Source organism: Gorilla gorilla, chromosome 6 (genome assembly GCF_029281585.2).
Source record: "Gorilla gorilla gorilla isolate KB3781 chromosome 6, NHGRI_mGorGor1-v2.1_pri, whole genome shotgun sequence".
NCBI classification, from domain to species: Eukaryota; Metazoa; Chordata; class Mammalia; order Primates; family Hominidae; genus Gorilla; species Gorilla gorilla.
Window position 1 is genome coordinate 14,907,780 of NC_073230.2, and position 22,088 is coordinate 14,929,867.

Here is a 22,088-nt window from a genome sequence, read left to right on the forward strand (position 1 = left end):
AGGGTTTTGAGAAGGGAAGTGAGAGATCTGACTTGGTTTTTAAGGCCCCATCTGGAAGCTGTATGGAGAACAGACTGAAGGGGGTCTACATGAGAGATGATGGGGCACAAACCAGAATGTTGAGAGTGGAGGTGGTGGGGAGTGCTCAAAACCTGGATAATGTTGAAGGCGGAGTGATGGGATTTGCTGAGGACTGAAAGGACTCTTGGCAGAATAGAGTTGTCATTGACCGAGAAGAAGAAGCCTGAGAGAAAAGCAAGGTTTGAGGTGGAGGGTGATATCAGGAGTTCAGTTATGGACATGTTTAGTTTGAGATCCCTAAAATGAACATCCAAATGGAGATATCAAGTAGGTGGGAGAGGCCTGGGATGAGAACATAAATTTGGGAGCCCTCAGTATATAAATGATGTTAAAGGCCATAATTGAGTGAATTTGCCAAGTAATAGAAAAAAGAGATGGTCCCAGGACTGAGCCCTTTAAGCACTCCAATCATTAGAGGTCAGAGAGATGAAGAAGTCACAGCAGTGGAGACTGAGAAGGAAGCAGCCAGAGAGACCAAGTGAAGAGAGTGTTTCAAGAAGGTGAGGGATCCATCTGTCAAATGCTACCAACAGGGCAAATTAGTTGATGACAGAGAATTGACCGCTGGATTGAGTAACATGGTTAACATGCTCATTTTAATGGCAGTTGTATTTAGACTACATTAGGGCCGCAAAACTTTTAAACAGTTGGATAGCAGATACTTTGGGCTTGAGGGTCATAATAATGTCTCTCATAATTGATCAATGCTGCTTTGGTAGTACAAAAGTAGCCATAGATAATATACAGTGAACAAGTATACCTGTGGTCTGATAACATTTTATTTGTAAAAACAGGCAGCCAGCTCAACAGTTGGCCAATGTTTGAGCTAAATAAATATGTTTTTATGAAGAAAAATGTATCATTTGCTGGGCGCCGTGGCTCACGCCTATAATCCCAGCACTCTGGGAGGCAGAGGTGGGCGGATCACCTGAGATCGGGAGTTCGAGACCAGCCTGACCAACATGGAGAAACCCCATTTCTACTAAAAATACAAAATTAGCCGGGCATGGTGGCACATGCCTGTAATCCCAGCTACTCAGGAGGCTAAGGCAGGAGAATCATTTGAACCGGGGAGGTGAATGTTGCAGTGAGCTGAGATGGTGCCATTGCACTCCAGCCTGGACAACAAGAGCGAAACTCTTGTCTCAAAAAAAAAAAAAAAAAAAAAAAAACAAGAAAAGAAAAATGTATCATTAGATCAAACTTTATATAACATTAAATATATAGAACCTGCACTAGGAGATATCCTGGAATACACTACTTAGTGCTCTATCAACCTTTGATCTACATAAATATTACGGAAGGAAAACATAATGGAATCCAGTTCTGGCTCAGAGCTGGACTATTTTGATTCAGAACTTGATTGCTTATGCATCAGATATTGTGCTAAATGCTTTACATCCTTTCATTTATCCTCACAACAACCCCTGTAAAGTGGCCATCCCCATTTTTCAGACGAGTGTAAGTAACTCACCCCAGGTCACCCAACTGTTAGACGACAGAGGTGACAGTCAAGTCCACTCTGACTCCAAAACCCAACTCATAGCCACTAGTTTGCAAATATTTGTTAAACACATAAGAGAGGGTCCCTTTTTGTGCAGTGTTATTGACATTTAAATACCTGTGCCATAAGTACAACTTTGTTTTGTACCATTTACATACATTTGAGAGGCCTTATCAGAGGCGTGTTTATATTATCACTTGAATCACAAACATCAAGCCCTCTGAATCTAGTGTTATATGTAAAAGAACAGGAAAGGAAGAAAGGAAAAAGAAGATGGTATTGAGGGAACAGCAGATAAAAGCTATGTAATAATATCCTGATACTTCAAAGTGATTTCTTTGCATGACCTCCAGATGTAAAAATACATGCACCATGTCCCAACGCCATCTGAAAAAGTTAATTTACTGAACTCATAAAACAATGGTTCTATTGTATTCAGTTCTCGCTGCTCCAAAGGAAGAAAGAGCATCTTATGTATTTTTTGGAGTATTTTGGAGTTGCTGTACAGCCAGAGCTAAGAGACTTGAACAAAGAATTGTACTGCATCTAAAATTCCTATCACTCACTATTTATTTCTGCTATTTAAATACAAACAGCTAGAAGAGATAACTACCAGCAAATAAAAATAAGTCATTCAAGATTGAAACCCAGCACTTGAGATAATCATGAATATCAATTGTTATTCTAATATATAATATAATGATATGCTTAAAGGCTGATATATAAATGACTCCAAATTGATATGAGTTCTCTGCTTTTTTACACATTTCTTATATCCTTCCCCCTCTGGCAGCTTCACTTCCAATGCTCTTTATGGCTGTATCAGCCTCTAGTAGCTTCTATCACCAGCTCCATTCCCATTTCTAATCTGGTATAATCTGCAGCTGTTTTAAAGAAAACAAATAGCCAGTGAGAAAGAGAAAAGCAATCCCTAACAACGAGGAGCTGACCTGACGCTGGCAAGTAGGCCGTGGTGTCAAACATGAACAATTTGACAAATCATCAAGATCAAACAAGGTCACCCCATGACTGTGATGGACCAAGATGAAAGCCAGACTACTCCATAATTATATCTTAGCACAGACAAAAACAGCAAACACTATATAAAACCCTCAAATTATCAAACATCCTCCAATACTGCCTAAAATGAGTGACTGCTACTTCTATCAGTTATGACTCAGCCTAACTCCATTTGTCCCAACTTCTAGATGAGATTCATTAAATACTCAATCCTAAACTTATCCCCAACTATTGATAACATTAAATCCAGAGCCCATCCCTGATTTCTTAAATGCTTCCCAAAATCACCTAACACAAGCGCAAATCCTATGAAATATCTTTCATCCTCTTCCTGAGTCACTGTAGGTTCATCGTATGTGGTCTTCCTCCCTTCAGAGTCAACAAGCCTTCTTAAAACTCTGGATGGATTCCTGTTGGTCCTTGCTGGAGGGCATCAACACTAGTTTTCTTAAATGAGTTTTCTTATTTTAACCTGATTTTAAGATAATATTTTTGAGTGGGAGCCTAGGGATGGATATACACTTCTATAAGAAGGTCAAGTCAATGTTTTTTGTTGTTTTTTTTTTTTAGAGATGGAGTCTTGCTCTGTCACCCAGGCTGGAGTGCGGTGGTGCAATCTCGGCTCACTGCAAGCTCCGCCTCCTGGGTTCACCCACCATTCTCCTGCCTCAGCCTCCCGAGTAGCTGGGACTACAGGCGCCTGCCACCACGCCCGGCTAATTTTTGTATTGTTAGTAGAGACGAGGTTTCACCGTGTTAGCCAGGATGGTCTCGATCTCCTGACCTCGTGATCCGCCCGCCTCAGCCTCCCAAAGTGCTGGGATTACAGGCATAAGCCACTGCGCCCGGCCAAGTCAATGTTTTTAACATCTGTTTTCTTTACTAAGAAGAAATGTCTTTTGATAATGTCTGGATTCAAAGCTGCTTTGCTGATGGTAGAAGTCGCTGGATGTCAGAACCCAAATAAGTGAGACATTACAATAAATAGAAATAACCTAATTTCTCAGATCATAAGTCATCCTACATAATAACACATCTTGCATATACTAGATTTGGAGATCATCGTGGACAGGAGGCAGGACTAGATCGCAGCTCCCACTCGGATGGAAAGAACAGCATGTGGAGGCTCGCACTGTGAACCTTTGCTCTAGGACGACTGCAGGAATACATTAGGAAAGCCAAGAAAACCCACGGACTTGCTGAAGGGAATGGATTGCTCCTGCAGGACCTGGGAGACATCCCAAATATTGTGAGTGCCCAAACTATAGAAATGGGAAAGGGAGATTGTCCACCCCTGAACACATACCCCCACTGGGGAACCTGAAGGTCTAGATTATGGGAGCTGAGTCAATTTAGAGAGCCAAGCGAAATACAGGGGTAGAGAATGCAGCAGGAAAATCCCTGTGGGCGCAGTGGGTTCCCTAGCAAGCCATCTCTGCCTCACATCACTGGGGTCCTTGAGAATGGCTGCCAGAGGCACTGGGAAAAGCCCACAAGGGGAAGGAAACCTCCAACTGAATTTTGTAATAATTTCAACAGATTGAGAAGTCTCCTGGCCAGAACTCAGGAAAGGGCGTGAATCCAGTGTGCAGACTCCACAGGCAGGGGAAGAAGGAAAGCTCTACTGACTTTCCTAGCTGGGAGGTGGGAAGCCTGGGGCAACTTCTCAGCCCTACTCACCCACTGCCTGGAAACAGACTCAGTGTTGTTGGGAGGGCACGGTGGGAGTCAGACCAGCCCTTCAGTTTGCATTGGAGCTAGGTTAGGACTGTGACTGCTGGCTTTCCCCCGCTTCCCTGACAACCTGTATGGCACAGCAGAGGCAGCCATTATCCTCCTAGGTATACAATTCCATTGACCTGGGAACCTCACCCTTATCCCACAGCAGCCACAGCAAGACCCACCCAAGTAGAGTTCTGAGCTCAGACACACCTAGCCTTGCTCCCGCCTAATGGTCCTTCCCTATCCACCCTGGTAACTGAAGACAAAGGGCATATACTCGTGGGAGTTCTAAGGCCCTGTCCACCACCTGTTCCTTCCCATACTACCACAACTGATGCTCTCTTGAAAGCACCACCTCCCAGGAGGAGGCCAACCAGCACAAAAATACTGCACTAACCAACCAAAGCTAAGGACCCTCACAGAGTCCATTTCACCCACTGGAGCAGGCGCTGGTATCCATGGCTGAGGGACCCACAGACGGTTCACATCATAGGACTCTGTGCAAACAGCCCCCAGTACCAGCCTGGAGCCTGGTAGACTTGCTGGGTGGCTAGATCCAGAAGAGAGATAACAATCACTACAGCTTAGCTCTCAGGAAGCCACATCCCTAGAAAAAGGATGAGACTACTAAATCAAGGAAACACCCCATGGGACAAAAGGAATTTAATGACAGTCTTGAGCCCTGGAACTTCCCTCTGACAGGGCCTACCCAAATGAGAAGGAAACAGAAAACCAACTCTGGTAATATGACGAAACAAGGTTGTTTAACACCCCCAAAAAATCACACTAGCTCACCAGCAATAGATCCAAACAAGAAGACATCCTTGATCTACCTGAAAAAGAATTCAGAAGGTGAGTTATTAAGCTAATCAGGAAGGCACCAGAGAAAGGTGAAGCCCAATGTAAGGAAATTTAAAAAATGATACAAGAAGTGAAGGGAGAAATATTCAATCAAATAGAGAGCATAAATAAAAACAATCAAAACTTCAGGAAACATGGACGCACTTACAGAAATGCAGGCTGAGCACGGTGGCTCACACCTGTAATCCCAACACTTTGGGAGGCCGAGGCAGATGGATTACCTGAGGTCAGGAGTTCGCGACCAGCCTGACCAACATAGAGAAACCCCGTCTCTACTAAAAATACAAAAATTAGCCGGGCGTGGTGGCACATGCCTGTAATCCCAGCTACTGGGGATGCTGTGGCAGGATAATCACTTGAACCCGGGAGGCGGAGGTTGTGGTGAGAGCTAAGATCACACCATTGCACTCCAGCCTGGGCAACAAGAGCAAAACTCCATCTCAAAAAAAAAAAAAAAAAAAAAGAAATGCAAAATGCTCTGGAAGCTCTCAGTAATACAATTTAACAAGCAAAAGGAAGACCTTCAGAGCTCAAAGACAAGGTTTTTTAATTAACCCAAACAAGAAAGAATAAGAAAATATGAACAAAGCCTCCAAGAAATCTGGGATTATGTTAAATGGCCAAACCTAAGAATAATTGGTGTTCCTGAGGAAGAAGAGAAATCTAAAAGTTTGAAAAATATATTTGGAGGAATAATCGAGGAAAACTTCCCCACCCTTGCTAGAGAACTAGACATCAAAATACAAGAAGCTCAAAGAACACCTGGGAGATTCATCGCAAAAAAGATCATCGCCTAGGAACACTGTCATCAGGTTATCTAAAGTTAAGATGAAGGAAAGAATCTTAACAGCTGTGAGGCAAAAACACCTCACTAATGTTTAATTGTAATCCTTTAATAACATATTATATCGAGCACTAAATGGAACTTTTAAGTTTTATAAAGAGTATCTACAAAAACCCTAGAGCAGAGGTAATAATAATGAACTGTTGAAATCTTTCCTGTATAGGTAACCTATAAAGGAAAACCTATCAGATTAACAGCAGATTTCTTAGCAGAAACTCTACAAGCTAGAAGGGATTGGGGTCCTATCATCAGCCTCCTCAAACAAAACAATTATCAGCTAAGAAGTTTGTTTCCACTGAAACTAAGCTTCATAAATGAAGGAAAGATACAGTCTTTTTCAGACAAACAAATGCTGAGAGAATTTGCCACTACCAACCCAGCACTACAAGAACTGCCAAAAGGAGCTCTAAATCTTGAAAGAAATCCTGGAAATACATCAAAACAGAAACTCTTTAAATCATAAATTTCACAGGACCTATAAAACAAAAATATAATTAAAAAAGGTATATAGGCAAAAAATAGCACAATAAATGGTACCTCACATCTCAATACTAACATTGAATGTAAATGGCCTAAATGCTTCACTTAAAATACATAGAATTGCAGAATGGATAAGAATTCACCAACCAATCTGCTGCCTTCAAGAGACTCACCTAACACACAAGGACTCACTTAAACTTAAGGTAAGCTGATGGAAAATGACATTTCATGCAAATGGACACCAAAAGCAACCAGGGGTAGCCATTCTTATATCAGACAAAACAAACTTTAAAGCAACAACAGTTTAAAAAGATAAAGAAGGTCATTATATAATGATAAAAGGCCTTGTCCAACAGGAAAACATCACAGTCCTAAATATATATGCACCCAACACTGGAGCTCCCTAATTTATAAAACAATTACTAATATACCTAAGAAATGAGACAGACAGCAACACAATAATAGTGGGGCACTTCAATACTGCACTGACAGCACTAGGCAGGTCATCAAGACAGAATGTCAACAAAGAAATAATGGATTTAAACTATACCCTGGAACAAATGGACTTAACAGATACTTACAGAACATTCTACCCAACAACCACAAAATATACATTCTATTCAACAGTGCATGGTACTTTCTCCAAGATAAAACATATCACAGGCAACAAAACAAGCCTCAATAAGTTCAAGAAAGTTGAAATTATACCAAGCAGTGTTTCAGACCACAGTGGAATAAAACTGGAAATCAACTCCAAAATGAACCTTCAAAGCCATGCAAATACATGGATATTAAATAACCTGCTCCTGAAAGATCACTGGGTCAAAAATGAAATCAAGATGGAAATTTTAAAATTCTTCAAACTGAATGACAATAGTGACACAACCTATGAAAACCTCTGGGATACTTCAAAGGCAGTGCTAAGAGGAAAGTTCATAGCCCTAAGCACCTATATCAAAAAGTCTGAAAGAGCACAAACAATCTAAGGTCACACCTCAAGGAACTAGAGAAACAAGAACAAACCAAACCCAAACTCAGCAGAAAGGAAATAAGCAAGATCAGAGCAGAACTCAATGAAATTGAAAATTAGATAAATGAAACAAAAACTGGTTCTTTGAAAAGATAAATTGATAGACCATTAGCAAGATTAACCAAGAAAAGAAGGGAGAAAATCCAAATAAGTTCAATTAGAAACGAAACAGGAGATTTACAACTGGCACCAAAAATCTAAAAGAGATCCAAACAGAAATCCAAAAGATCATTCAAGGCTGCTATGAACACCTTTATGCGCATAAACTAGAAAGCCTAGAGGAGATGAATAAATTCTTGAAAAGATACAACCTTCCTAGCTTAAATCAGGAAGAATTAGATACTCTTAACAGACCAATAACAAGCAGTGAGACTGAAATGGTAATTTAAAAACTACCAACAAAAAATGTCCAGGACTAGACGGATTCACAACAAAATTCTACCAGACATTCAAAGAATTATCAATCCTATTGACACTATTCCACAAGATAGAGAAAAAGGGAACCCTCCCTGAATCATTCTATGAAGCCAGTATCACCCTAATACCAAAACCAGGAAAGGACATAACCAAAAGAGAAAACTACAGACCAATATCCCTCATGAACATATATGCTAAAATCCTTAACAAAATACTAGCTAACTGAATCCAACAACGTATCAAAAAGATAATCCACCATGATCAAATGGGTTTCATAACAGGGATGCAGGGATGGGTTTAACATATGCAAGTCAATAAATGTGATACACCACACGAACAGAATAAAACAGGCTGGGCATGGTGGCTCACACCTGTAATCCCAGCACTTTGGGAGGTCAAGGCAGGCAGATCACTTGAGGTTAGAAGTTTGAGACCAGCCTGGCCAACATGATGAAACCCCATCTCTACTAAAAACATAAAAATTAGCTGGATGTGGTGGCGGGCACCTGCAATCCCAGCTACTCAGGAGGCTGAGGCAGGAGAATTGCTTCAACCTGGGAGGTGGAGGTTGCAGTGAACTGAGATGGCACCACTGCACTCCAGCCTGGGCAACAAAGTGAGACCCAGCCTCAAAAAAACAAAACAACAAACAAAAATCACATGATGATCTCAATAGATGCAGAAAGAGCATTTGACAAAATCCAGCATCCCTTTATGATTAAAGCTCTCAGCAAAATTGGCATACAAGGAGCATACCTCAAGGTAATAACAGCTATCTATGACAAACCCATAGCCAACATAATACTGAATGGAGAAAAGCTGAAAGCCTTCCCTCTGAGAACTGGAACAAGACAAGGATGCCCACTCTCAGCACCCCTCTGCCACATAGTACTGGAAGTCCTAGCCAGAGCAATCAGATAAGAGAAAGAAATAAAGAACATCCAAATCAATAAATAGAAAGTCAAACTGCTTGTTTGCTGATGATATGATTGTTTACCTAGAAAACCCTAAAGACTCCTCCAGAAAGCTCCTAGAATTGATAAAAGAATTCAACAAAGTTTCCAGATACAAAATTAATGTACACAAATCAGTACCTCTTCTATACACCAACAGCAAACAAGCCGAGAATCAAATCAAGAACTCAACCCTTTTTACAATAGCTGCAAAAAAAAAAAAAAAAAAAAAAATACTTAGGAATATACCTAACCAAGGAGGCGAAGGACCTCTACAGGGAAAACTACAAAACACTGCTGAAAGAAATCATAGATGACACAAACAAATGCAAACACATCCCATGCTCATGGATAGGTAGAATCAATATTGTGACAATGACCATACTGCCAAAGGCCATACACAAATTCAATGAAATTCCCATCAAAATACCATCATCATTCTTCACAGAATTAGACAAAACAATTCTGAAATTCATATGAAACCAAAAAAGAGCCCACATAGCCAAAGCAAGACTAAGCAAAAAGAACAAATCTGGAGGCATCAATTACCTGATTTCAAACTACACTATAAGGCCATAGTTACCAAAACAGCATGGTACTGGTATAAAAATAGGCACATAGACCAGTGGAACAGAATAAAGAACCCAGAAATAAACCATCATACTTACAGCCAACTGATCTTTGACAAAGCAAACAAGAACATATAGTGGGGAAAGGACACCCTATTCAACTGGAATAATTCAGCTGGAATAAGTGGCAAGCCATATGTAGAAGAATAAAACCGGATCCTCATCTCTCACCTTATACAAAATCAGCTCAAGATGGATCAAGAACTTAAATCTAAAACCTGAAATTATAAAAATTCTAGAAGATAACATTGAAAAAACTCTTCTAGACATTGGCTTAGGCAAGGATTTCATGATGAAGCACCCAAAAGCAAATGCAATAAAAACAAAGATAAATAGCTGGGACTTAATTAAACTAAAAAGCTTTTTCACAGCAAAAGGCACAGCAAAAGGAACAGTTAGCAGAGTAAACAGACAACCCACAGAATGGGAGAAAATCTTCACAATCTATACACCTGACAAAGGACTAATATCCAGAATCTTCAATGAACTCAAACAAATTATCAAGAAAAAACCAAATAATCCCATCAAAAAGTGGGCTAAGGACATGAATACACAATTCTCGAGAAGATATACAAATGGCCAACAAACATGAAAAAATGCTCAACATCACTAATGATCAGAGAAATGCAAATCAAAACCACAATGTGATACCACCTTACTCCTGCAACAATGGCCATAATCAAGAAATCAAAAAATAATAGATGTTGCCATGGATGCAGTGAACAGGGAACACTTCTACCTTGCTGGTGGGAATGTAAACTAGTACAACCAGTATGGAAAACAGTGTGGAGATTCCTTACAGAATTAAAAGTATAACTATCATTTGATCCAGCAATCCCACTACTGGGTATCTACCCAGAGGAAAAGTCATCATTATACGAAAAAGATACTTGCACATACCTGTTTATAGCAGCACAATTTGCAAATGCAAAAACATGGAACCAACCCAAATGCCCATCAATCAATGAGTGGATAAAGAAACTATGATATATATATTATAGTGTGTGTGTGTTTGTTTATATAGTGTGTGTTTATATATAGTGTGTTTGTTTACATAGTGTGCATGTTTGTTTATATATATATGAATATATATACTGTATATTATATATACAGTATATATAGTGTATATATAGTATAACATATATATTATAGTGTGTGTTTTTATATATATGATGGAATACTATATATATACTGTATACTCTATATATATGATGGAATACTATATATATATGGAATATATACATATATATATATGTGATGGAATACTACTCAGTCATAAAAAGGAATGAATTAATGGCATTCACAGTGACCTGAATGAGATTGGAGACTATTATTCTAAGTGAAGTAACTCAGAAATAGAAAACAAAACATTATATGTTCTCACTCATATGTGGGAGCTATGAGGATGCAAAGGCATAAGAAAGACACAGAGGACTTTGAGGTCTTGGGGCAAAAGGGTGGGAAGAGGGTGAGGGATAAAAGACCACAAATTGGGTTCAGTGTATACTGCTTGGGTGATGGGTGCAACGAAATCTCACAAATCACCACTAAAGAACTTACTCATGTAACCTATCACCACATGTTCCCAAATAACCTGTGGAAATAAAATAATTATTTTAAAAAAAGAATATACTAGATTTATAATTAACCAGATACCTGTGTGGCATGGTTGTCATGTATACAGTTCAGAAATGTACATACATAAAGAACAATGACAATTTTATTGGCATTGTTTCTAGTGTACACCCTATTATACATTACCTTGTCCCCTTTGATTGACAGGCCTTGTAATCCCTGTGGGCCAGTTGGTCCTTCAGAACCTTTTTCACCCTGAAAGTACAAGGGAGGGATATCAATGCACCAACCAAAATCTGAATTTTAAAAGAGTTTACATTACAAATACTATGAATTGTGCTTCAAAATTATTTTTTAAATGAAGCATCCAAAGTCACTGTTTACTACAAATGGGTAATTCTAATTGACTCTGAGATCTGCAACTTGCAAAAAATACATTAGTCATAACACTTAAACAAGAAGGAAGCTATCCAAGCAAAACACATATGTAGCATCCCTGAAGTTAGAAAAGAGCTCAGTTCCCAATTTAAACAAAAATATTCTGGAAATGGATCACCTAATCAATCACATAGTATAACTAACTGGATCAAGCCTCCTTTTCCTTAATATTGCTGAAACTGGGTCCATCACACAAGGAAAATTTATGTCTCGTACTAATATGTGAACTAGTACTTGCTAGGATTAGATTACTACTTTTGTTTTGTTTACAAACATTCATTGAAAATTTATGTTTAAAAGAATTCATGGAAAATCTTCTTAGATATGCTCCTATAGTTACATGATGTAAGTGAACAGCTCTGTCCTTAATATAACGTATATTGTCATAATACTTCATGCATTTTTATGAAAAATAAACCATATAATAAATCAGAAGCAGCATTCATTTAATAAATTTATTAGAACCAAGAGTAAAATCAAAGAACATTTACAAATTAGCCCCAAATAGTACATACAGAGAACACCCATTGGTCTGACTAGTTGGGGAATGAAATATTCTGATTCTGGGTTCTTCTGATCATTACCACAGAATATAACTGCATATACTTGATCCTAAAGCAGCACGGAACACGATGTGTTCTTTCTTTGATGAGATACAGGTCAATGCCCATGAGCTATTACATACAAGAGGATCAATAAAGTATGATAACACCTCATACAATATAAAAGTATGTTGAACCTGTCACTATGAAATACCCTGGAATATTCTTCTTAATGTTTCACATATTCATTTCTCATTTATTTCTTTCTCTTTAAAAAACACAGATTTTAAAGAGAAAGAATTCTATTTGAATTTTTCAGATTATTTGGGCTACACATAAATAGAAGTAGAAATTTACTAAGTGCCAAAAAAATCTCAAACTGTGTATTACAAAACTTTCGGTGATGTCATGCCAAGTTGCTGACCTGTCTTCTGATAGTGATACTGTGATTAGTCAAAGGCGTTAGTAATATCCCTTTATCCAAAATATTATTTCCATTATCATGACAAATTAAAATGTGTTCACTAACAAGGGTGTCTTTTAAAATTTAACCCAGCAGTCACTCACAACTAAGGATGAATTATTTGTTTTTAGCTAATTGTTTTCCCTCTAGTAGAGATTTAGGATTCTCATAGATAATTGAATATTGATCATGGTGGAAGAAGCTGAGAATGAAATGCACTTTTAGAGCATGAGGCCATACTGAGAAGGCCATATCTTAGTCACCTGATGGAATGACTGATGTGGAGGGTCTCAGACACTTAGAAAGCAGCATGTACTTCTCCGGGCAGTATGTGTTTATACGCATGTGTGTGTGTTTGGGGGAGACTTTGGAAATAAAGGAAGAAGGACTCCAAAATGTATCTTTACGTACTCTGAAATGTTGTTGATGCTGCTCATTTTGGAAAACACTTTTTAACATGCCCTTCAGCAAATGTGCCAAAGATTATATACACACTGCCTATATCAGGGGACAGCAAACTACAGCCCATAAGCCAAATTCAGCCCACTGCCTGTTTTTATATTATAAATATAGTTTTATTGGAACAGCCACATTCCTTCATTTATACATTGTTTACGGCTGCTTTCAAGCTACAACAGCAGTTAAGTAGTTACAACAGATACCATATGGCTCACAAAGCCTAAAATATTGGCTATCTGCCCCTTTACAGAAAGTTTGCCAACCTTTGGTGCAGAACAACTTGTGCTCCAAGAATTACATAAGGGAAATGACAGGAAATTCTCAATGGCCAGTTAAAAAGAAGGTCTTTCATAACATTTTGTTTCTGTAGTAAAATTTTCTTTCTTATTATATTGATGGCAGTACTATTATAGATTGGTTTCTTATCTGTGTTTCACGAAAAAAGCTGTGAGCAGAGCATTGCCATAGCTACACTCGATGATTTAACTTCTGGGCATAAGGACGTTATTTATCACTGTGGCTTTAAATGACTACAAACTACTTTAAGAGATTTTTCTAACTTCATATGTAGTAATTACATGAAGTAGAAGTCTTTCAATTACTTATTTGTAGTTCCAAATTTTACTGTATTTTCGCATTACAGGGAAATTTACATATTCCTTCATTAAATGGAATAAAGATGGTCAGAAAAATAATTAACTTCTAAAAATTGGCTAGGACACATTTTTAAAATTTGTAATTCACGAGCATGTAAGACAAAGCACCTTTTCCTGGTACAGAAGGTATTGTTACCTTTGGTCCTGGAAATCCTTCTCCGGGTAAGCCCCTCTCTCCTGGTACTCCCTCAGGACCACGGGGACCCTGGTTAGGATAGGAGAAAATGAGGAGCAGGAGGAGAGAGAAAATGGAAAGAGGAGTGATGAAAAAGAGGAAAGAGGAAGAAAGAGAATGGTTATATTTCAGTTTACATGCCAAAAAAAAAATGGATAGTTGGATCTGTACTAAACATGTACAGGCTTTTTCTACTTTATTAGTTCCTAAATACTATAGCATAATAACTATTTACACAGCATTTACATTGTATTAGGTATTGTAACTAATCTAGAGATGATTCAAAGTATACCACATGTGCATAGGTTATACGCAAATACTATGCCATTGTGTCTCGAATTGGTGGGTTCTTGGTCTCACTGACTTCAAGAATGAAGCCGCGGACCCTCGCGGTGAGTGTCACAGTTCTAAAAGGCGGTGCGTCCGGAGTTTGTTCCTTCTGATGGTCGGTTGTATTCCCAGTTTCTTCTTTCTGGTGGGTTAGTGGTCTCGCTGGCTTCAGGAGTGAAGCTGCAGACCTTCGCAGTGAATGTTACAGCTCATAAAGGCAGTGTGGACCCAAACAGTTAACAGCAGTAAGATATATAGCAAAGAGCAAAAGAACAAAGCTTCCACGGTATGGAAAGGGACCCCAGCAGGTTGCCTCTGCTGGCTGGGGCAGCCTGCTTTTATTCTATAATCTGGCCCCACCCACTTCCTGCTGATTGGTCCATTTTACAGAGAGCCAATTGGTCTGTTTTGCAGAGAGCTGATTGGTCTGTTTTGACAGGGTGCTGATTGGTGCGTTTACAATCCCTGAGCTAGACACCAAAGTTCTTCACCTCCCAGCTAGATTAGCTAGATACAGAGTGTTGATTGGTATATTTACAAACCCTGAGCTAGACACAGAGTGCTGATTGGTGCATTTACAAACCTTGAGCTAGATACAGAGTGCCGATTGGTGCATTCACAATCCCTTAGCTAGACATAAAGATTCTCCAAGTCTCCACCACATTAACTAGATACAGAGTGCCGACTGGTGCATTCACAAACCCTGAGCTAGACACAGAGTGCTGATTGGTGTGTTTACAAACCTTGAGCTAGATACAGAGTGCTGATTGGTGTATTTACAATCCCTTAGCCAGACATAAAGGTTCTCCAAGTCCCCACTAGACTCAGGAGCCTAGCTGGCTTCACCCAGTGGATCTCGCATGGGCTCACAGGTGGAGCTGCCTGCCAATCCCGGGCCCTGTGCCCGCACTCCTCAGCCCTGGGCGCTTGATGGGACCAGGTGCTGTGGAACAGGGGCCGTGCTCCTTGGGGAGGCTCAGGCCACACAGGAGCCCACGGCGGGTGGGGGAGACTCAGGCATGGCCGGCTGCGGGTCCCAAGCCCTGCCCCGCGGAGAGGCAGCTAAGGCCCAGTGAGAAATCGAGTGCACTGCCGGTGGGCCAGCACTGCTGGGGGACCCAGTGCACCCTCTGCAGCTGCTGGCCCGGGTGCTAAGCCTCTCACTGCCCGGGGCGGCAGGGCCAGCTGGCTGCTCCAAGTGCGGGGCCTGCCAAGCCCATGCCCACCCGGAACTCTAGCTGGCCTGCAAGCGCCAGGCAGCCCCGGTTCCACCCGTGCCTCTCCCTCCACACCTCCCTGCAGGCTGAGGGAGCCGGCTCAGCCCTCGGCCATCCCAGGAAGGGGCTCCCACAGTGCAGCGGTGGGCTGAAGGGCTCCTCAAGCATGGCCAGAGTGGGCACCGAGGCTGAGGAGGCGCCAAGAGCAAGCGAGGGCTGCGAGGGCTGCCAGCACGCTGTCACCTCTCACCATTTTATACAAGGGACTTGAGCATCTGTGGATTTTGGTGTCTACAGAGGTCCTTAAACCAATCCTCCATGAATACCAAGGAATGGCTAATGACTGTGGCTCTGTTTAAATTTGTAGTGAGAATCCTTCTAGTCAACTCAACACTGATCAGTAGAATTGTAGAGCTACGAAGAATAATATTCCCATTGTATTAAATACTCGTTCCATTTGATTGGCATAAAATGTTCTATTCCAGTGTTCTCAAAGTAGAAGAAAATGGAAATTAAATGATGCTTTGAAATAAGAATTAAGAAATAAATTATCTGAGGAAATGCTAAAAATCTGCAACTGTGTGGCCCAGAGAAGGATGCAGAGTGATTTAATAATCTAATTATCAGGGGAGTGCTGTGAAGAAATCATCACACAGCTGTTTTAAAGCATTAAGTGCTGTTTACATGTGTTTCAATTTCTGTACTGATAAATTTGGATTAAAACTTGAATTATTTCAGGAACTGATTGAACCCACAGGCAGTTTTATATGCAAATTGAAATCTTGATAGGATCATTAAGGGGAAACATGATTTTCAATTGCAATGATTCAAATTAAGAAGTTCATGTAACTATTGCTCAAAAAGCCACTAGGAAAGATGACTTCTCACATGAGTTAAGAAAAACACAGTCTCGGGCTTTGAAATGGACTTGCAGAAAATGTACTAATGGAAAAATAAAAGAGTAATAGTGAGGTTTTCATTTAAATCAGGAATTTTTAAAGACGATAATTTTTCTCTCCTTTTCTTCTTGGCCAGAAGTTAAAAAAGTAGTAAAGGAACTTACAACAAGAATCTTAGAAGAAGAAAATGAAGCTTTTTCTCTGATGAATCTAAACAGATAATTAGGCTTCACTTGCCAGAGAAATAAACCTATGATGGAACAAAGTCTGCCAAGTTTCCCACAAGTTCCTAAACCAGCACACCACAGACACTGAATGATCTTTGGGCTTGAGATACAGTAATCCAGGGTGATTTAAGACGCTTTTCTCCTCAAGCCCAGTAGCAGAACGAGGATGCAGCATTATACTCATCAGTGACTGATCATAGTTATAGATTCGTTAGAAAAAGATCTGTTTTTCAGTGTTTAATTTTTTTGTCTTTCCCTAATGTTTTATATTTTACAAGACAATCTTCTTTAGTATTTATGCATACTGATTTCGTAAATAATTAAAAGAAAAAGCTAACATCTTTTTCAATTTAAATTGTAACACTTAACAGAAACCTAGCTTTTAACACTTCCAAGACCTTAATGAAAGCACTAATATCCATGACAGTTTATTCTACTGGCAGAGCAATTAGCTAGTAGGAAAATAAATAGGAGCATGAAAATTATTAATAGATTGCAAACTCAACCAAATTATTAATAGATTGCAAACTAAACCAAAAGTGCCAAGCCAACATCACATACTTTAACAAAGAAAACACATACTTTAACAAAGAAAACATTGACAAATTATTTTTTCCCTAATAATATGACAAATGAAAAAAGCCACAATTTACATTAAATGTAAGGAAGTATTTTTCCAGTTCACTCAACTTTTTTCATTCATCCAACAAAGATATACCAAACTTCTAGCAGGTAAAAGGCATTGTGCTAGGTTCTAGCGATAGCAGACAAAACTGATCCCTGTCTCATGGAGCTGACAATATTGCATAATAGTTAAAAGCAGATTTTGGTGTCATTTGTACTGAGGTTCAAGTCCCAGCTCTGCTACATAGTAGCAGTTTCACCTTAAACAAGTAAGTCAATCTCTGCAAAGCACAACATCCTCCTCAAAATGATGATAATAATAGTATCTACCTCAACCACAAGTGTTCATGTAAGGATTAAGTCAGAGATATTTAAATCTTTTACAGATTAAGCACTCAATAAATATCTGCCATCATTATCCAAATTATTTTACTTGAGTCCTGTAATTGCTAAGAATGTCCTTTCATGGAAGTTTTTACAAATAAAGGCAGTCTCCGAGTGAATGATTTAAATTAAACAATGTGTAAAAAGCATGCTGCACTGAATAAACACTGAATCTTCCTTCATTCTCTGCACTTCTAGAGTACGTTAGCTAAACTGGAGGTGAAAATATTGGATCTTTAAGGAGCCAAGTATTCAAAGCTGCTGAGAACAGAGAGTTAATGCTGACGGACAGTCTTTTAGGAGAAAAAAGCAGTGATCCAAAGTGTAATTACTATAAACCATCAGAGTAATATTCCACGCCATCAGTATATTCTCAAGTCTTCCAGTTAAACACTCAGCATGGAAGATGATCATTAGCCAGAGAAGAGAAGTAGAAGGTACTTGGGTTAAATGGTTATAGTTTAATTTATTAAGATAGTACCAAAAGATTATTTTTAAAAGACAGAAATCCTTCTATTAAAAAATCTCAGTGTCCTTTCTAAGGCCATGAGAACCAATTACAACTACGACATACTTACTCGGCTTCTAACGAACACCTCTAATAAAAAATAAATAATGAAGGAATCTAATTATCAGTTAATACGGCCTGATCAGTGAAATGCTTTATCTGAGACATTAACGATGAGATGAAATACGATTGTCCATTATGTTCATCTTATTACTTTCCGTAGTAATCTCAATAGTATTAATAATCAATACAAATGCTTTCAATATGCATTGCAAGCATTAGAGATAAATATGCTAATAATAATAGTAACTGTCCATTATCTTCAAACAGTGCCATCTACTTTATTTTTTAATCTCAAAATAATTATAGTTCTCTTTCAGGGGTTTTTTTAATTTACAGTGCTCTGAATAACCTTGCATAAAAAACAAACAGATCACCCTGACAGTCTTAACCAATTTAATTTTTATGAATCAGTTACATCTACCAGACCAGCACAAAACTAGTGGTAATCACATAAAGATGACAGATGACAGTTCAAAAGTAGGTCTCGGAGCTAGAATATTAATTCAATCTATCAGCAGATTTATATTAGTGTGGTAGTGAAAAGAGAGTAGTACTAAATATGAAACACTTGAAATAATTCAGGCAAAGAAACAAAAGTAAAGGACTTTCAGTAGAACCTTTGTCAGTCCTAAGATAAGTCTTTACCTTACTTCTAAATAATTCAAAAATTCACATCGTTGGCTGAGCATGGTGGCTCAGGCCTGTAATCCCAGCACTTCAGGACATTGAGGCAGGCGGATTACCTGAGGTCAGGAGTTCGAGATCAGCCTGGCCAACATGGTGAAAACCCATCTCTATTAAAAATACAAAAATTAGCCAGGTCTGGTGGCTGGAGCCTATAGTCCCAACTACTTGGGAGGGTGAGGCAGGAGAATCGCTTGAAGCCGGGAGGTGGAGGTTGCAATGAGCTGAGATCGCCCAATTGTGCTCCAGCCTGGGGGACAAGAGTGAGACTCTGTCTCAGAAAAAAAAAAAAAAATTCACATCATTGATTTTTTAATAATGACATTTTGGTGCAACATTTTGATACATTATTTAGGATCTTTCCTACCTTTGTTATGATTTTAGTTCCCAATTAAGTATAACTCTGTAATTATGACTTGGAAAGCAAGCAAGCAAGCAAGAATTTCATGTTCTGGTAATATTGTTAAAAACTGTCAACTACAAACAGTTAGAAAGACAGGTAATATACGTTTTTTAAGATGAATTTTAAAGGCATGGAAGAGTCCAAAGAAGATAAGAGAAATTGCAGGGTTCAAAAAGAGAGAATCAAAACTCGAGAACTCTAGCATATAAGTTAAGCATCTTAGGTAAGCATCTAAGCTGGTGCTACAGCTGTCCTGAATAGAAAAGTGTGTTTGTGTGGTGGGAAGAAGGCTAGGAAATTTAGGGGGAGGAACAGCAGCAAAGACTTTGGCTCATGCAATGGAAAATGAAGACAGAATTATAATTGAGAAACTGAGATTCCCACAAACTTAGAGAGACAGTCTCCAACTTAAGATGGGATGGCTCGACTTAAGATTTTTGGATTTTACAATGGGTTGGTCAGCATGTAACCCCATGGTAAGTCAAGGACCTCCTTATGACTTACAATGGGCTTATGGTTTCTACTGAATGCATTGTGTTTGCATCTTCATAAAGTAAAAATATATATATAAATCAAACTATTGTAAGTTGGGAACCATCTTCGGTGTTACCAACACTAAATGCATTTTCAACTTACAGTATTTTTTATTTATGACGGGTGTAGTAGGATGTAACACCATTGTATGTCAAAGAGCATCTGTATATATTCAACGAAAGAACAAAGTAGAAAAAAGCCATCCCATCAACACAGTGGTATGAATGACAAGAATCTTGTCTGCTTGGCTTGGGCTCATAATGACTAAAAATTTCTACCATGGTCCTGTGCTGTGTATGAGTTTATGATTTCAATTGACATTATCTAAGTGGTTCATGAACACCTTAGTCAAGACATTAGCATCAAGGAAACCCCTGGAGTACAAAAGAGATACAAACACAAACTCCTCTCAAATCCTAAGAATGCTTAGGATTCACAATTAAAGCCCAGCTGAAAATAACTCAGATGGAAAAGTACAAAACATAAAAGAAAATAACTCACAATGAATAAAAGTAAACTAACACAATGTAAACTTCCTCAAGAATGTCAAATAATAGAATAAAATAATAGAGACAAAAAAGAAGTACTTTAAATACTTAATGGTCTTATGGAAATAATGGAAAATACAAGAACAGTATAGTAAAAAGATAATAAATATAGTTAATAAAAGGCAGATTTTAAAAAATAACTAAGAATTTTTAAAATACTTATTAACTTAAAAATACAATGAATGAGTTAAGAACATTTTATAACATGATGAAGATAAATTTGTGGGTTATAAGTTAGATTTGAGAAAATTATCCAATTGCAACCAAATATCTAGTAGGATTTCTTGATAAATAGAATGGGGCAAGAAAATATTTGAAGAAATAATAGCTAAGAACTTTTTTAAACTATGGAGTCCTCAGATTCATGAAACAGTAAATCTGAAAAAGTATATGTGAAAATATACTGACATTTATATGCATCATAATTCCTCTACAGGAAATCTAAAGAATAAAAAAAAATTGCAAAAGCAGCCTAAAGCAAAAATGAATTACTACAAGAAATTATAAACAGACTAAAGACATGGAAACAGAAACCATGGTTGCCAGCAGACAATGGAATTAGTACACAACCCAGACTGCACCAGCTAAACTATTCTTAAAAAGCAAACTAAACAATGGCATTTCAACCAAAGGCTGAAAGGGTTTACTGCTAACATATTTTTACTGAAAACATCTTCTGAAAGAAGTATTTATTGAAAAAAAACAAAGAAATCAGCCAAGAAGAAAAGAGAAATTTAGGAAGCTATGTCAACTAAGAAATGGGTAAATATATGGGTAAAACTATACAAATACTGACTTTAAAAAGTTCAAAAATAATAATAAATAATGTTGGTAGGATGAAAATAAAGTAGAACTAAGTCAATATGAATAATACTCTGAAGGTGGAAGAAATGATTGAAGTAAAAGTCTCATATGGTCAGTATATTTTTCAGGAGTAGGTGGCAATATTGATGACATTTCAAACTTGTTAGTCAAGAAAACATGTTAGGAATCAATCTAAATGTCCATCAATAGTAGACTGGATAAAGAAAATATGGTATATATACACCATGAAATATTGCACAGCCATCAGAAAGAATGAGATCATGTCCTTTGCAGCAACATGGATGGAGCTAGAAGCCCTTATCCTTGGCAAAATAACTCAGAAATCCAAATACTGCATGTTCTTACCTATAAGTGGGAGCTAAATACTGAGAACACAAGGACACAAAGAAGGGAACAACAGACACTGGGGCCCACTTGAAGGTGGAGGATGAGAAAAGGGTGAGGATGGATAAATTGCCTATCAGGTACTATGCTTATTATTTGGATGATGAAATAATCTCTACACCAAACCCCTGTGACATGCAATTTACCTATATAACAAACCTGCAAATGTACCCCTGAACCTGAAATAAAAGTTAATAAAAAGAACACATATTAAAGTTTAGTAACCACAAAAAAAGAAACAAAATATGTAAAAATATATACAAGTATATGTACACATATATAGATATATACATACCAAGTTGTGCATGTGCGTGTATATATGCTTGAGATATGTATATATATTTCATATTTTGCCCAATTTCTAATTCGATTTTTATTATTGAGTTTTGAGAATTTTTTTAAAAAATGTATTCCCAATACAAATCCTTTGTAAATGTGTAGTTTGTGAATATTTTCTCCCAATCAGCAGCTTGTCTCTTTATACCCTTAACAGAGTCTTTCACAGAGCACACATTTACCACTTTGATGAAGTCCAGTTAATTACTTTTTAGGGGGGGATCATGTTTTTGGTGACATGTCTAAGAAATCTTCATCAAGCCCATGATCCTA

The 22,088-nt window shown here is 38.3% G+C and overlaps 1 protein-coding gene across 1 annotated transcript in view; it reads right to left on the minus strand.

The window, feature by feature from the left end:
* The window catches only part of COL28A1 (collagen type XXVIII alpha 1 chain), a 173,206-nt gene that overhangs the window by 100,990 nt on the left and 50,128 nt on the right, over nucleotides 1–22,088 (minus strand). The window contains exons 14-15 of the mRNA XM_019030589.4: nucleotides 13,811–13,879; nucleotides 11,303–11,371 (exon numbers count right to left, since the gene is read on the minus strand). Of these exons, the coding sequence (XP_018886134.3) occupies nucleotides 11,303–11,371; nucleotides 13,811–13,879 (138 nt within the window). The remainder of the gene's footprint in view (nucleotides 1–11,302; nucleotides 11,372–13,810; nucleotides 13,880–22,088) is intronic.